This window comes from Electrophorus electricus, chromosome 7, assembly GCF_013358815.1.
Source record: "Electrophorus electricus isolate fEleEle1 chromosome 7, fEleEle1.pri, whole genome shotgun sequence".
Lineage (NCBI taxonomy): Eukaryota > Metazoa > Chordata > Actinopteri > Gymnotiformes > Gymnotidae > Electrophorus > Electrophorus electricus.
Genome location: NC_049541.1, coordinates 3,711,351 through 3,728,371, shown reverse-complemented (window position 1 = coordinate 3,728,371; position 17,021 = coordinate 3,711,351). Strand labels below are relative to the sequence as shown.

General features: G+C 45.4%; 2 protein-coding genes across 6 annotated transcripts in view; one reads left to right on the top strand and one right to left on the bottom strand.

Moving 5' to 3' along the window:
- Positions 1 to 578: 578 nt before the first annotated feature.
- rab11bb (RAB11B, member RAS oncogene family, b) lies at positions 579 to 5,252 on the top strand. Its single transcript, XM_027023802.2, has 5 exons — positions 579 to 793; positions 1,930 to 2,125; positions 2,439 to 2,632; positions 3,419 to 3,499; positions 4,979 to 5,252. The coding sequence occupies exons 1-5, from the start codon at positions 754 to 756 to the stop codon at positions 5,122 to 5,124; spliced, it is 657 nt and encodes a 218-aa protein (XP_026879603.1). The 5' UTR covers positions 579 to 753; the 3' UTR covers positions 5,125 to 5,252.
- Positions 5,253 to 11,834: 6,582 nt separating this feature from the next.
- The window catches only part of pip5k1cb (phosphatidylinositol-4-phosphate 5-kinase, type I, gamma b), a 28,552-nt gene continuing 23,365 nt past the window's right edge, over positions 11,835 to 17,021 (bottom strand). For 2 of the 5 annotated variants that reach the window (XM_035528592.1, XM_035528590.1), the window contains exons 16-18: positions 16,751 to 17,021; positions 14,580 to 14,666; positions 11,835 to 13,799 (exon numbers count right to left, since the gene is read on the bottom strand). The exon at positions 16,751 to 17,021 is cut by the window's right edge and continues 12 nt beyond it. In XM_035528592.1, the coding sequence (XP_035384485.1) occupies positions 13,797 to 13,799; positions 14,580 to 14,666; positions 16,751 to 17,021 (361 nt within the window). In that variant the 3' untranslated portion in view covers positions 11,835 to 13,796. The remainder of the gene's footprint in view (positions 13,800 to 14,579; positions 14,667 to 16,750) is intronic. The other 3 variants (XM_035528591.1, XM_035528593.1, XM_035528594.1) reach the window with 3 other exon arrangements.

Below are 17,021 nucleotides of genomic sequence, written 5' to 3'. Positions count from 1 at the left end.
TAGTGAAGTAGCCAACACCCATTCTCATGTAAGATCCTTCATGCCTCAGTAAGCCTGTCTCTGCTACAGCAGAAGTCTGGAGAGCATCTACAAGCCTGTACGAGCCTCTACAATCCTCTATAAACCTCTACGATGCCAGGAAGCTGTAGCAGCAGGCACGGGAGAGCCCGGTTTTGCTTCTGCGGAGCTGTTTCGTAAACCATGTCGGACTTGCTGTCACGAACTCAAATGTTAATATCAACTATGATATGAATAGAAGCATACTGATGTCTCTTTACTGTGTAATAGTGCATTCATCTATCGATACTGAGCATGTGTAGTAGTCCTGTATGCCGCCATTTGGGAAGAAAATAACAACAAAATCAAAACAGAGTGCGTAGCATGATTAGTGTCTTTTAGGATTAATTAGGATTATGAGCACAGAGAGAATGCAAGTCTCCTAAAAACGTGAAGTCGGCACCACGACTGAAGGGGCCCTTCCTCCACACTTTTAGCCGCGCTCACTTTGACACAGCGGCGTGTGCAGCGCCACCCCGCGCATGGTATGGGAACGTACCTCGGGACTCCTCCCCTTCTGCAGAGACGAGAGATCCCTCTTCCTGCGGTCAGCTATATGTGACAGCCAGAACGGGCGCATTGTCTTTCCTATTTCATTTTATTCTCCCCCCCCCCCTCTGTAAAACACTCGATACGACGTCCGTAGCTTTGCGTCTTACCCACCTTGGACTAAGGCTCGGCGCGGTCTTCTGTAACATGGGCACCAGGGACGATGAATACGATTTCTTGTTCAAAGGTAAATTCTGGATACCGCCTTCTCCCTTATCGGAGAGGCGCGCTTACCAACCCTGTCGTTGTTTTCTTGTCAGTAAAATCCATAGGTTTTTACAGTGTATCGCGTTGTGAGGAAACGGTGTCTCGACTGTAGCGAGAATGCCCTCTAATTTCGCTGGGTGCCCATATCCTGTTTTCAGTCATTGTCGCTATTGCCGCCGTGGGCACAATAGCTGTCACTGCAACATAGCGACGCCTGCAGCGGCATCAGTAGTCGATGAACTCAACATCTGCTTTTAGTTTGGAAGCTTTAAGATCGGGAGTGAGTGCACAGGCGGACCCAGGCCATGGTCATGCGTAATCATGAACGATAACCAGCGCAAATGTGTGTTGAGAACGTTTGCTGTGGCCCGTGTATGACCCACAAAAGAGGATTTCTCTACATTTAGCTCCGCATATTTATCTTGAAATTATAACCGGGATATTTTCATTGCCGCAGGCTTTGACGTTTTTAGTCTATTTTAAGGTATTAAAAGGTATTTTAAGAAATGATGCAGAATTTTAAATCAGCTTTTTGGAAAGACGGTTCCCAATAGCTCACATCCTTGTTACGAAAGCTAAACCTACTCATCAGAACGACACGTCTCGTTTGAGCTTTAAAAAATGACGAAGAAGCCTCCATCAGACGATCTTTTTCATCTTAAATCGTTGCACTGTAACCTCTAGCATCTCAAAAGAATATGTGGCCATTGGCTCCGATTAGCATGCTGAACTCTTCGCTGAAAAAAAGCTAAGTTAAAACGAACCAAAAGCGCCAATTCAGGAGTGATTTGCCCTGTTATCATACAGCTGCAGCGTCGTGAAACGGACAAAGTTCTGTTTTATTTCCTGGCGAGATGCAACACTAGGATTGCACACACAGTGTGTGTGTGTGTGTGTGTGTGTGTGTGTGTGTGTGTGTGTGTGTGTGTGTGTGTGTGTGTGTGTGTGTGTGTGTGTGTGTGTGTGTGTTACACTACGATAGACTAGTCTAGGCACCTGGAAGTGTCGCGTGTGTTTGGGTCTATGGCACATATCGTGATAGTCGAGGGCATCATCTTCGATGATGGTGGAATTTGCTGCCGCCGTTTTGACTCTTTTGTTTGGTACCATCTACAGTCGTTCTTATCGGAGACTCGGGTGTCGGAAAGAGTAACCTTCTCTCCCGCTTCACACGGAACGAGTTCAACCTGGAGAGCAAGAGCACGATTGGGGTGGAGTTTGCAACCCGCAGCATCCAGGTGGATGGCAAGACGATAAAGGCGCAGATTTGGGACACAGCCGGCCAGGAGCGCTACAGAGCCATCACCTCTGCGTGAGTGCAGGGCAAATTACACTTATTTCCATTTCCCATTTAAATAAAATATACTGCTGTTTGGATAGACTACAGAACTTTTGAACGAGACGGTTTCGTCAGTAGTTATTTCAGCTCATGATCATAACGAGAACATAAACAGTTTATGTCGTTAGAAGTAGCATTAATTAGCTCTGCCCTGCACACCGTAATTGTGTGCTTGAGTGTATAATCTCAGCCACCCACTGAGTTAAGATGAGGCCTATATACACACCACACACACAGGCACGCGCACACAAACGAGAACGTGTAAAAGCCACGTCTGTGTCTGCAGATACTACCGGGGGGCAGTCGGCGCCCTGCTGGTGTACGACATCGCCAAGCACCTGACCTACGAGAACGTGGAGCGCTGGCTGAAAGAACTGCGGGACCACGCCGACAACAACATCATCATCATGCTGGTGGGCAACAAGAGCGACCTGCGACACCTGAGGGCAGTGCCCACTGACGAGGCGCGCGCTTTCGCAGGTACCCCCTCCAGCGTGGCAGGCAAAGCAGGTGGATGGGGAGTTTCGGTTTAGGTTGGGATGTAAAGAACACCCCCCCAAAAAAAAAATAGAACTGAACAGTTTTTTTCTCTCATTGTATCTGAGACTGAGAAATCGTTTGGGGTTTTTTATGGAATTGTCAGAAAAAAACAAAGATCATTATCCTGTGGAAATGCAGCCTTGAGCTTAGAGGTACTACAGTTCCACTGTGAAAACATGGCTAACAAGAGCTCGACATACAGAATAGCAACAGTGGAATCCTGACTCATGTATAACACTGATGCATGTTGGACCCCAGATACCACTGTGAAACTAGATGTGGTTATATATTAGCAAAATGTGCAGCTCAGTGGGGTGAGGCTAGCTGTACTCTGCTAGATGGGTATAGAACGTTTGTTTAGTCAATTTTGAGGAATTTCATTTGCATTTGGCAGCCGATTCGAACAATTCTCGCAGTCCAAAAGGCCTGGGCTGGAAAAGATCCAGGCAATGTGATTGCCAAGGAATCCAATGGCTAAAAGCTTTTCAAAGCAGCACTAAGTAATTTTCTTTTAAGAGATTATTTTCGGCTGGCGAGGCAAAAGTCTTTGTGCTTAGCAGTGCTTATGGCATGAATCGTAAAGCCGGCATCTTCGATGAGATGCAGGGTTAAGGGCTCTTTGACATAATGGAAGCCAGTCGTTTGAGTGTGATCTCAGCAGCTATGGTTTGGAAGGACATAAAAAGAACATTTGGAATACGCGCATGTCGTCTAACTCTCTTCCAGAGAAGAATAATCTCTCATTTATTGAGACCTCGGCTCTGGATTCAACCAACGTGGAGGAGGCATTCAAGAACATTCTAACAGGTACACAATGTTTATGTATATAAAAAAAACCCTTCCTTTTTTAAAATCACGGTTCAGTGCCAGAATATTACACTTACTGAGTGTGCGCGAGGGGGAGAACTGCAGCTGGCTGGTGGCTCCAATCCAGTGCATTACCACAGTGATTCAAGTTTATGTGAGGTTGTAAAATCACCGACAAGCATGTGTCAGGACGCAGTCTTGTGAGAGCAGTGTGATGCAACACGCGTCTTGGGCCTAATTACACGAGCACACACAGGTCAATGTGCACATCAGTGTACGAGTCACCGCACAAGCACAGACGAAGCCAAAAGCAATAGCAAATCCTATAGGCCATTCCAAATGTTTGCATCATGTAGTAGCAGGGAAATAAGGTTAAGGGCATGTTCTCCACCAGTCAATGCTCGTATAATTGCTTTATGTAACTCATTATGTAACTATTAGTCATATATGTAGTACAAATGTGGTAAAACTGATCAAAGCCTGCTGGGAAAAGGCACACATCGCTTCAGTGCAGTGATGAGCTGTACTATGATGAATATAATGGCATATTCTGCAATCTTTATGCAGCCTTTAAAAAAATTGCACCATATGGTATATTAAACCCAGTCGTTACCTAACAGGGATTATGAGGATTTTAATGGCTGCGTTTGAATGTGTTTTAGAATAATAAGACATCAATGATTTAGATGGTTGGCATGGCCTTGGTGTGTATTAATCCTAGATTTTGTTAGAGCTTTCATTCCTATGAAACATTTAATAGTACACCCTATAGAGGTGCATGATGTGACTAAATGCCCAATTATACTGCTACAAAGTGTAACTGCTGTGAGATTAGGATTGGTATCATTGGTAACATCTGAACATGACACATAAGGAATCACCTGCAGTTTGTTTCTGGGGATCTGAGACTGGTCAGTGTCCTCACAAAGAAACAAAGGAAGTTTCTGTGGAGAAGTTTGTGGAACATGTGCTTATCTTACAACATGGTAGTGTTACATCGTAGTTTACGTTGATCAACTCTTGAATCTATATGGTAAAACAGTATTGTGCTGAACAGCAGTGGGAAACCAAAGAGGGTAGCAAAGGTAAGTTTATGATCCTGGTATTGCCAACTTGGTAGCCTACTTCTGTTGGAAACCTTAGTGTCTTCTGCAGGCAAAATTGTAGATTCCTGGGTAGAGCAATTCAGGGCTGGAACATCTACAAACATCTGTTCAGATGTTCATTAAATTCAGAAACTACCATTCTGGTTTCATTCTGAATATATATTCTCACAGTCACTCACTCATTAATCTATTCTTATATTACATAATGATGTCTATATGTTTTACACATATATACACCTGTAGATTCAATTGCATATTAGGGAGGGAATTCAGACAAGGACCCAGCATCTAATTAGCATCAGATGGCTAGAGAACTAGCGTGGACCGCTTTAACTAGCGGTCCACGCTAATGGCTCTTTGTTTTCCTGTGCAGAGATCTACCGCATCGTATCACAGAAGCAGATCGCCGACCGGTCGGCCCACGATGAGTCGCCGGGCAACAATGTGGTGGACATCAGCGTCCCACCCACCACAGACGGGCAGAAAGGCAACAAACTGCAGTGCTGCCAAAACCTGTAACCATGACAACCAACCATCAGTCCTACCCAACTGCCCCAAGTCACTCATCTCCAATTCTCTCTCTCTACGTGTCGTGCCGCCGACAATTTATTTGTGTAATATATATATATTTTTTCTTTTTGATAGCTTCTCAACTCACATGCATACACGAGGCAGGCATGCGCACACACACATACTTGCACACGTGTGCACACCCCCCCCCCCCCCACCCCCACCCCCACCCCCACACACACACACACACACACACTACTGCCATGAAATAAAATTTTACAGTATCTAATTTTGGTGTAGTTTTTTGGCTTTTGAATATGGTGAAAACAAAAGCCTAGCTTAGAGAGCTAGGTTGCAGTGCTGTGGAGGAACACCCATAAAACTACATTTCCCAGCACCCAGGACTTGAATTACTTCACTAGAGATTATGGAGGATTTGGTCAATTCTGTTGCTTTTTTCAGTGGTAAAATCTGTGATCATATTTGCACCTCTTAGCATGAGACACAATTGTAGATCAGGGCTTAGGAGTCATTGATTTCTAAGGCCTATCCTGTATGACAGACATCAAATGACATCATTGTGCAGCCCCCATAAACTGGTACGCTGCCATGTCAGTGGAGGATGAATGCTGTTATCTTGTTCAGGGTGTGTTTTAAATGGGGATGCAGACTGCAGTGCTGGAAAATCCTCTCAAATGTCCCTAAATCCCTTCAAGTAGTCTCTCAAAGTCCATCACAGGCATAATACAGTAAAACAATAGCAGAAATATGCCACTGCACCCCAATAAGCATAAAAAGATATGCATATATGATAAATATAAAACAATTGGCAAAACCAGACACATTTCAGGTTGAAAAGAAGCAAAATGAGCAGTCATTTTTACAGCAATATTTTTTTATTATTGTTTAATCTAAGCACACACAGTGCTTATAGTAGGACCCAAACACAGTCTATAAACTCTGAGGCAGTTTGCTTATACTGCTCTGGAAATTAACTGTGGAAGAAAGACACAAACAAGCAAACTGGCATTCATAACAAAATAATTCCTGATTGTACTATAAATTTACTTTAGGCATTACATAATTTAGTTTATGAAAACCAACATGGTAACTAAATTGGTAACTCCGTTATCTGTCTGCAAATTCCTCAGCCTTCGATGCGCTGAATTATGATGCCTAAAATTGAAATGAAATACTTTTGCAGTCTAAAATTTCCAACTGTAACATGAGCGCACAGCTCACAGTGGCAAGGAATCTACCTAGAGTTCTAAACCGGCCGGATGTGCAAGCCCTCCTCCTATAGGCCAAGCGTCTGATCCCAAACACGACGGTGGGAGTCAGCCTCGGACCCTCTGCGCTCAGCCAGGGGGATGCGGAATGGCAAGCGACGGTGGAGAGGGGATGCTGAGGGCCTTTCTATAGGAGGCAGCTTTGCGCCGACGGGCTTTCCCTTCCACGAAGTCCAGGCAGGAAGAGACTTGAGGACATTCACCTGTGACCGGAGCAGCGAAGTGAACGACCTTTACGCATAAATATGGAAACGCACAGGATAAAAGTTGAAGCTGTTCACCTGATGGGGACATCAATATCCAGTGCTGAAGGGAAAAGCACTACAGACATGTGTCCCTGATTCTAGCATGCCTCATTAACTGCGTTACTGAGCCCTTACTGAACGGTGTATTGGAGCAGGCCCAACGCTAAACCCTGCACGGCTGTGGAAGTTCCAGAGTTTGACAAACTTACAGGAGATTTTGCTTAAAATCTATGCAATACGAAGTTAGCAAACCAACGTAATGTAATGAAAATAAGCACCATAACAGACACGCACGGAAAGCCACTTCAACATATGCTAAGGATTCGTCTGGACATTTTCCATTTTGTGTGGTCCCCTGCCAGGCTCGTCTCACTGTGACTGGAACTCGCCTGGCCGTGTGGCACAGGAAGTCTGCTAGCGCCTGATAAGAGCCGCCAGTAACGGGATCCTGGGTCACTTAGCTAGCTGAGCTCGGGCTCTGTGGACTCAGCCTAGCACAGTTCCACATGGGGGAATCATTGGGCAAGACAGAGGTCAAACAAATTAAGCTGTGGTGCTCCGTTTCGACTGTGATCCAAAAACAAGTCAGCTGGGGAACAGTTTGTTATGTGCTAGGATTACTGTAGAACCACCATAATGCCTTTTGGTTTACCTTTGCTCCAATTTTCCTCATTTGCATTCATCCCGCCCATTCCTACCAATCTCTCCACCTCCTTCTCCCACTGATTGGCCCTCCACAGCAGCTCCGCCCACTCCTCTCTCCCCAGGCCATCTGCCTTCTCCCCTTCCCTCGGCTCTCTGTGGAGTAGGAGGCAGACGTTGTCCTTCTCCCAGGTGACCTGGCCACCACTGCGGCAGACACGTTTGCCACTTCCTGGAGGCTCTTCCTGAGGCACTCCAGTGCCAGGTCTCGGCCCTCCCCGTACTCCGTCACTGTCTGCCTATTGCCGGATTCAAAGGTTGTTGACTGGTTGCTGTCTTTCTTAAGCGATCGCTCATTGAGCAGAGATTCACATTTGAGCCTCGATGAAAGGAGTTTATTTAGTTCATCCTAGAGTCTCTATCTAAGAGGGAACAAACAGGACAGCGGGGCCCTTCACACCTGAGTTGCTTTATTGTTTCCTGGAGCTCCTTTTCGTGCATCATGGACTTCTTCTGTAGCTCTATGTTCGTGTTGGCGTGTACCTCCAGAAGCTTGTTCTTGAAGCCTATGAGTGGAAAGAAAAGAACAAAAAACACTGAAGACACAAGACACCATGGACATGATGATGTGACCCAAGTTTACGTTATCAGCCTTGAACACCAAAAAGCATGCTCTGAAAAATGGACTGTTAAAGGTTTTTTTTTTTAGATCACCTTCTCCATTAATTCGGTTCTATCTATGTTTTTATCTATTTGACAAGCCAATCATTTATTCGTTCCTTGCCCCGTTCATTCAATTAGTTAACATGCTGAACAATTCATCCGTCCCAGAACTAGCTGCGCGATAAATTTCCCTATCTCACCATTCGCTTTCACGTTTAAATCATATTTTAGAACTGGTAGCCTGTAGTAAACTCCCGAATGTGGGAGTGTTCACTCCCTCTCTGTGCAGTTCTCTCTCTCTGGCCTCGGCCTACTAGCTTCTTCACCTCCGCCCTGATCTGCTCCACAGCCTTCTCCAGCCCCACCTCCCTCTGCCTCGCCCGGGCCAGCTGTCTCTGGAGCTCATCCGCTGCTCCTCGCAGCTTGTCCTCCTGATTTTGGTGCGTTTGAATCAACTTCCTCAACAGGCACTCATAGCCTCTGCTAGAGGGAGCGGTGGAGCTCATCAGAGGCATGGGCGCCCCTCCGCAGGAGGCGTGTGCCGTCCACCGCTGCCCGCAGCTCCGTGCGCATCACCTGTCTGCCCTTCTCCTGGCTGTTCAGCTCTCTCCGGAGAGAGAAGACGCTGTCTTCCACGAGGCGGAGGTCGTGCTGCAGGGACTGGACGAGGCCCTCTGAGACAGACAGGTCCTTGCGCAGCGATTGGACGGTGTGGTGGAACGAATGCAGCTGCTGCTGCAGGGACTGGACCGCCTCCATGTAGGCCCAGATGCTTTGCTGTGGCCTGGGCGTGGATCTTCTCCTGATTGGCCAGGCGGAGGGATCGGCAGAGGTCATCAATGGTATTCTGATGATTGCGCCAGAGGTCCGCGAGCTCAGTTCTCACAAAGTCTAGCTCGGACATCGGGCAGACACGGTTGGCCGAGATCAGGTAGCTCTGCACCTCCTCCTACAGGTGCAATGAGACAAGGTCCTAAACTACAGTGCCCAGACAGTCCACATTTTTTGTTCTGGCCAAGTTTACAGCTAGGGGTGACTGGAACGATTTGGTATTATTGGAACTAACTGTGTTACAGAATGCCTTTGTGAGCATACCACAGGTATTGTCAATAGTCTTGCTGACCAAGTAATCATTTCATAAGGTTTATAAAGAGCATGAAAACAACGATTAGTGATGTCACACTGTCAAATTAGTGCCATTATAATATTTTGATTTTTTGGTTTTACTTATTCTCCTTTCCCTGGTCAAAAAGTAAACATGGCTGACAAGACAAAAACAAAAAAACAAACAAAAAAAACCCTTCTATTTTGAAAATGTCTTCAAATATCATAATTTTTAACAGACCCCCCCCAACCCTGCTTCTAATACATCTGAGTCAGCTACACAACATCCCACAGTTCTCAATTACCTCCCCAGGTGCATTGGGAAATAACTACATGGTGTGAGTGTCAGAGGTTTGGACTGGGAATCTCTGATCCAAAGCGTAACACTCAACAGAAGGGAATTTGAAAAATTCTCAAATTCCAAAAATGTCAAACTTTTTAATATCAAGTTTTTAATATTGAAGGTATGTGTGTATTTTACGTTGTAGATATGTAAAGTTTTTAAATATACAAAATGGTTCTTTTTAGATTTGAACAATTATTGCTAATTCAGTTCATATGAGTGCACTACATAAGGTGAAATGCAATGCCTCATACTGCTTATAAAGAATCTCATAAAGAGATTTCCAACATCAGTGGTACCCAACAAATAATACTATAGTAAAAATCAGCTCAGTGAGTTTAAATGTAACAGATGATTGCAAGAGATGGTCTCTGAGGTATGGATGGCCTCATGGTACAACGTCATAGCATAAGGTTGTCTACCAGGCTTTGGCTGAAGCCTAATTTATGCAGGAGATTCTGCAGAGAGGGCACGTGCAGCCGTGCCGAGATCCCGTCGAGATCTTCCGCTGTTCCATCTGTTTGTGCCACTGCTGGTCTCAGATGCTCCAGGACATGTGGGTTTCTACAATCATTATCGAGCCCTTTCTCCAACAAATGCTGCACACAGAGAGAGAGAGAGAGAGAGAGAGAGAGAGAGAGAGAGAGAGAGAGAGAGACCAAGTTAATCTGAAATTAGCCTCAATCCCAGCCAACAAAAGGTGTGCGGATCGTTTAAGATGCAAGTGTGAGGCTTTGTGGAACGAATGTCACTGGCAGCAATGACCACAAAAGCAGCAATAATGTCCAGGTTACGTGTCCACTTCCAAGCCACATAGAAAAGGATAAGCTAATGGAGGTTACAGTAACATTAGGTACCGAACACAGCTAGTGAGGGCAGACGTAAAAGGCACGGTCAGCAGCTCAGGCCGGATTGTTACCTTCTGTGTACTGGAGACAAGTTTCTGCAGTTCAGCTTTGCCAAGTGACTCTGGGCGATCAATCTCCTTGTTCAGCTCAGCCATTAGCGTGCTGAATGTCTCTAAGCATCAAGAGAAAGGTGTGGCGAGGGAATACTGTCAACGTTTAATCGCTTTACACACTAAATCTCCAAGTTATTTTATGTGAACGACAGCTCGTATTCCTGAGTATCTTTTGTCTTCAACTCACATTATTTGCTTTCCTGGCAACTGTTGGCTGGATATTTTCTGGTGGCAAACCAGTCAAGCCCAGCAGTGACATGGACCCAGGTAAAGAAACATGGTGCAATGCTATCCACCATGCCAACACCATGTTCCATCACTACTGTGTTGACAATGGGACACCATCCAACTAATATCCAGTCTGCAGATGCCCCATGGTCAGAAAATGACTGGTGATAATTGGCATACAGGGTAGCTGACAAACTAACTGCATGGCAACAGATTGTAGGAATTAACTGGCCAGAAAGTGTGTGGTGTGTGCAAGGTAGGGAATTTCTACTAAACTGAATGGTGAGAGTAAATGTATTGCACTTTGAAATTCCGTCATACCGATGGAGCGTTTACAGAAGTGCTTCAGACGCCCTCGTATAGCGGAAATTCAGAATTCCCCCTGCTCGAAATCTTTTCAATTGCACGGCTAACTACTGTCCCATTACTAAATCACTGCGTTAAAGCGAAAACGTTAAACCACTGGCGTGTCATGAAAATGAGTGTTCTCACGGCTCGGCTGTCCGGTAGGATCCTCACGATCGTCGTCGTGTTCTGATACCGACGTAGAACATCCACTAAGATCACAATGAGAGAGCTCAGCCCTGTTAGGCTCCTTCGGAAGCAGTTCATCAGTCATTTAGCCATCAAGCTAGCCAGCCAACTACGTTGTTAGTTAAACTTGTCACCGTTATTAAGATGCAATTAGACATAAGGTAGCTAGCGAGTTCATTCTTTATTCAGAATCGAATATACAAGAAATAGGTCATCAACAGTGAAATTCAGATAATGGAATCCAATAATCAATAAAGCCACTTTTGCCTGCTTAGTTTATCTAACAAGTTAAGCTACATAACTAGTAATAGCTAGCTGTCCTAGTTAACCGCTACTAAACCTGCCCTTAAAGGCTAGTGATGTCCACATTGGATCAACAAAATCGCCTTTGTCCGTCACCTCTGAACGTGTGGAAACGTTAAACAATCGCTGGAGGGAATTCCGTGCTAACGTTTTCTTAACCTGTAGCCAGCGAGCTGTTTATTAAAAATAAAGAAGCTGCAAACAGCATCGGCGGCCTTCAGCGTTTGCTCCCCTCAGCCTAAACACGAGTCGCTCGTCAGATAACGCCGCAGCTGTCGGAACAATTAGCTAGTGAGCCTGTGACGCAGGATATTCGCTAATTGGCCGTATACTGCAAAGCCTACGTGGAATCTCTAATGTGGAAACAACACAACAGTATTAATATTGCCAGAAATCAAATTCATATATTATTTTTCAAATGTAATTTTATTTTATGTTTCATTTTCACACTATATCTTATCTGTTCAACACACTGGCCATCAACTTATCCCTTTAAAGAGATGGACACAGATGGTTACAGATGAATATTTCATCAGTGTTTCTTGGTACGGAGTACATGCAATGCCTTTCAGGAAAATAGACTGTTGGAGAGAAAGTCAAAGTAAAGCACAGATTTTTCTACAAAGCTAACAATACATGTCCACGCCCGCGCGCACTCACCATAGCAAACTCGCATGCATACACACTCCCACACAGATTATTGACTTTTTCTCCAAACATTACAGCTTTGCACCAGACGTTAGAACAGCTAAAGCAGTCTGGAATACAGGACAAGAACGAACCATTACGCCCTTCCCGTCCTACTAATCTATGTTTTCACATGCAATCAAAAATAATAAAGCCCCTTATCAATTAAAACATACATCATACAGTTCGGTACATATGTACGTAGTAGCTACAACACAAGTTCCTCCGTTGCATTTTGGGAAAAACAAAAGCGTTGACCATGATCAGACTGGAAAACGTATCAACATTTGATTTACCCGAATAAGGCAATCGCGTACTGGATAATGACTCTGGATCATACTGCTACACCAAGGTAAACAACATAAAGGATCCAATTTCTATTTTGCATTAAGTGACTGGGAAGCGTCATTCCAAGACTGAATGCCACAGGTGGACAAGACATTGTAATCAACACGAACAAATGAACATATAAAATACATTTTAAAAAACTATAAAGCAGACATAGACTTCCATCACATAAATGTTAATAAAAGATAATAAATAAATTGTACATCTTATTTTTCATAAAACAAAAGCATTAAAAATATAACTGGAAACAGTTTAAAACAACTAAAAAGCAGTTGTATATCTGTAGACTGTAATACATTTTAATAACTCACACTCACACTCACACACACACACACACACACACTTTTTGCACCCCCATCACACAGATACACAGCATGGCAGTAAGACCATGAATAAGTTTACCTTTTAAAACAGAATTTAAGACGTAGGATCTCATATTCTTATTACACAAAACAAACAAAAAACATTTGTCTAGTACAGTAGGAGTCAACATACAGTATGACCCAACCAATTCTAGTCAAATTCTTATATAATGAAATTTAAAACTGTTACAACTAAAAAAAATACAACTACAGATCTCCTCAAGCTAAATAATTTATAAATAAAAAAGTAACAGAAAAAGAAGAGACACATTTTATTAACTTTTGTATATTACAGTAGATGTGTGTTTCTTCTAATATTGATCTTATTGTGACACAGTAGTGACACCAGTGCCCTTTGTTATTTGATATGCAGAAAATTACATATTGAAACCTGAAACAGTCATTAAAGTGATGTCTTCTGGCCAGGGCTGCCTTTCAGTGATATGTTTAAGTACATGTGAAAGAGCACACTGCCCAACTGGCAGACATCTACAGAACAATATCATGGAAAAATCAACCTGCCACAGATACAGTCTCGTTGTCAAGGTGGATGAAATGGTCATGTCTGGGCAGTGGAATGACTAAAGGGCAGTCGTAGTGATGGTCGCACTGCATCATGGGTCCTCTGCACCATGCGTTTCTCTGCGGGCTTTGAGGAGTCATGCACGCATGTCGCGGGAACCTCTTGCGTTCGCTTGATCCGAGACGGATAAATGCAGCACTGCCCACAGATGAGGAGGAGCGGGGGAGATGATGGGTGATGGTCTGCCAGATGTTTTCTTTTTTTTTTCCCTTCCCCTTAGCTTTATGAAAAAATTCCTCTTTTCCCATGATGCTCGGCAGAGCAGGGCCAAGCTGCTTGGCTCACGTGGGCAGGGGGAGGTGGGTGCCCGGCGTCCGCGCTTCGGTTGGAAAGCAGCTCCGACGAACACAGGGCAGGCCATATGCAGGAGCTCTCGCACTGCACAGAGTTCACTGACGTGGGTGTGAGGGGAAAAAATGGAGGACAGGAAGAGAGAGAGAAGAGGGGTGGGAGGAAAAAAAGAAGGGGGGAATGAGGGAGAGAGAATGAGAGGTTGAGGAAGGGTGAAAGAAGAGGAAGAAAAAGAGAGAAATTAACAAACACAGTCAGAGGCTTCAATAAGTTGCAACTAATTGGCACCTGTGCTGCCAGCATAAGGTCCAACACAGCCAACAAAGGTGTTTGCGCACACACACACACACACACACACACACACACACACACACACACACAAAGAGGCGGAGTATCACAAGAGTATGCCTCCTGTGTGGAGGTGTGAGCAGACCCAGATTAGGCTGCAGTGCTCCACAGCGCCCCCTGGGCCGCAGTACACGCCGTGACCTTGCCCGCTGCTCCTGCTGATGAACAAGGGCAGGGCAGGGAACAGGCAGCAGCTCAGATGCCACAGGGGTCAACCACCCCCGTTAGCCTGTGTTTATCTTGTGACACTCAGGCAGGGCTTAAACACGGTGGTTAGGGACAGACGGCGAAACTCGCTACGAGGGCGTGCGGATGTGACCGAAGGACTACAGTAAACGAGCAGAACGAAGAGTAAATGGCCGACTACCTGCATGGATGAACGTGAACATGAATGTGTGTGAGTGGTCTCGATGAATGAACACAGTGATGGACACAGGACACAAGACAAAGTCTCCTTCAGTGGGGATCCCTCGTGACGGCGGCCTATAGGGGTCGGGGCAGGTGGGGAAGTTTGGTTGGAATCCCACACTTACTGTCTCTCTCTCGCCATCAGAGACAGGCCGAGACTCTGAGCCGTAATGCAGCGGGGAGTACACCCAGCTCCTGTCCTCTTGAGGCTGCTGTTGCACCACCGACGCAACAGCAGGGGGCGCCAGAGAGTTGCAGACAGACAGGCAGGCAGCACGGAGGGAATGACAGAGAGGCAGACAAAAGTAGGACAAGGAGAATAAAAGCATGAAGTGAGTGGAGTCAACACTCATCCGCTAACTTGGGATACTACAATAAACAGACAAGTGTCTAAGTTTGTTTCCTATTTCAGACAGGTGTTCAAGACAGAGCTTAGTGCTACGGTTGAGCTGGGGGTGAGGGGTGGAGCTATGGCTGAGCTGGGGGTGGAGCTATGGCTGAGCTGGGGGTGGAGCTATATCCATTAAGGCTCAGTTCACTTACAGCATCATAGCCCGAGCTGAGTTTGTGCCTATGGGAAATGGGGGAATAAACCCAATATCTCCCTTCTGCATACTGAGAGCTCACACACACACACACACACACACACACACACACACACACACACACACACACACACACACACAGGAGTGGAAAAATTGGAGAGTAAGGGTTGTTTTAGGGTCAAATACAGTAGGGTTGGAAAACAGTAAATAAATGAGGGAAAATGGGAGAGAGAAAGAGAGAGAGAGATGCATGCGTTATGTGATGAAGACAAAATACTTTATAATTCATAAAAAGCAAAAGAGAACACAGAAGAAACAGTGAAAGTAAAAGAGAAAAAAAAAAGAGTGAGATGCTAGAAAAGAGGAAAATGACACACACCTCCAAAAAAACATTTCCAATTTTGACATTCCATTGTTCCTGCCCAAAATATCTTATTACTGACTGTCTGAGTGTAATGAAAAAAATGAAACAGTAAAATAGTTTTCCCATCTTAAGGGAATCTGTAATAACAAAAATATATAGCAATGAACTGAATACTATCACAGGGAAAATTTCCCTCCTGAAGAAAAATGATTTGTATTATTTAGATTAAACACTAGGAGTGAGCAGGGATTTAATGACTAGACTGAAGACATTTGCTCCTATATTTTCCCGCATTTAAATGTGTGATCAACAGAACCGATGTGCGAGCCAACAATACTACAGGTGCAAGCAAGCAGTTAACGTACAGAACAGCAAATCTCACAAAAGGAAAGAGCCTTCACGCCAGCTTTAATGAGGGGAGGGGGGAGGAAGAGGAGGAGATTGAGGGAGAGAAAAAGAGGGAGAGAGAGCGATAGACAGAGAGAGAGAGAGATTAAACGGTAGACCAACCATCTTCTCTAAAGCTTCACTTCTCCGTCTTGACTGCTACGACTGTTCACTGATAAAGTGCTGTCATGCAAACAGACAGAGTGACACGAACACATATTGCAGTGAGTCACTCGTATGAAGTCACGATGCCAGAGAGAGTAGCACCTCTGTTTATCACACACACACACACACACACACACACACACACACACACACACACACACACACACACACACACGTACATATACACGCACACACCCACACACACGTACATATACACGCACACACACACAAACGCGCACACACACACACACACACAAACGCACACACACACACACACATACACACACACACGTACATATACACGCACACACGTACATATACACGCACACACCCACACACACACACGTACATATACACGCACACACCCACACACACACACGTACATATACACGCACACACACACACACACACACACACACACACGCACGCACAGTGAGAGGAAGCGGAAGAGATACCTGTGTGCACACAGTATTGTGTAGAGAGGGATAATGCATGCTGACACACAAACAAACACACGGTTTTACCTTCACAGTTCCACCAAGTCGTCAGCCTCTATGTGGAACACGCACCTCACGGCTACACTACCCCCACATAGCCCCACAGTTAATCAAGACTGCATCCCATACACAACACCTACTACAAACGTGCCCACTGGCATCGCGTGTGCGGTGGTAGTGCAATCGTGTGTGACAGTCTTGAACATTCATCTCAAAATCCCAAAACGTCTCAAAATATCATGCAAGCGGTGCCACACACGTGGTGTTTAGTGCGCTGTGGGTCACAGCCCGTGTTCCGAAGCCCCTCTGCCTTCTGCATACACACAAGCCGGACTTACGAAGAATATATCGGTGAAGGCCTCCACCTCTTCTTCCAGAGAGCCCTGGCAGCCGGAGAGTTGCCTGCCCGGCTTGGGACGCTCCCCAAGAGACATGCGGGAGGGGACGTCCGAGCCCGAGGTTGCCGGCTTTAGGGCCACCGGCTGGGTGACCGCCTCCAGACGGCTGGTATCCGCTGTCGTCTCCGAGATGATGTCATCCAGGATCTCGGTCTCGCGGATTTTTGGAAAGGCAGCGACTCCGACCTCTCCCCGTCTGCGTGCAGGAACA

What these genes read in the sequence shown, in the direction of transcription:
- rab11bb (XM_027023802.2), top strand. Translation starts at nt 754, where the DNA reads ATGGGCACCAGGGACGATGAATACGATTTCTTGTTCAAAG. An exon ending in TACAGAGCCATCACCTCTGC is followed by an intron (nt 2,126 to 2,438) that starts GTGAGTGCAGGG and finishes CTGTGTCTGCAG; the next exon opens with ATACTACCGGGGGGCAGTCG. An exon ending in CGAGGCGCGCGCTTTCGCAG is followed by an intron (nt 2,633 to 3,418) that starts GTACCCCCTCCA and finishes ACTCTCTTCCAG; the next exon opens with AGAAGAATAATCTCTCATTT.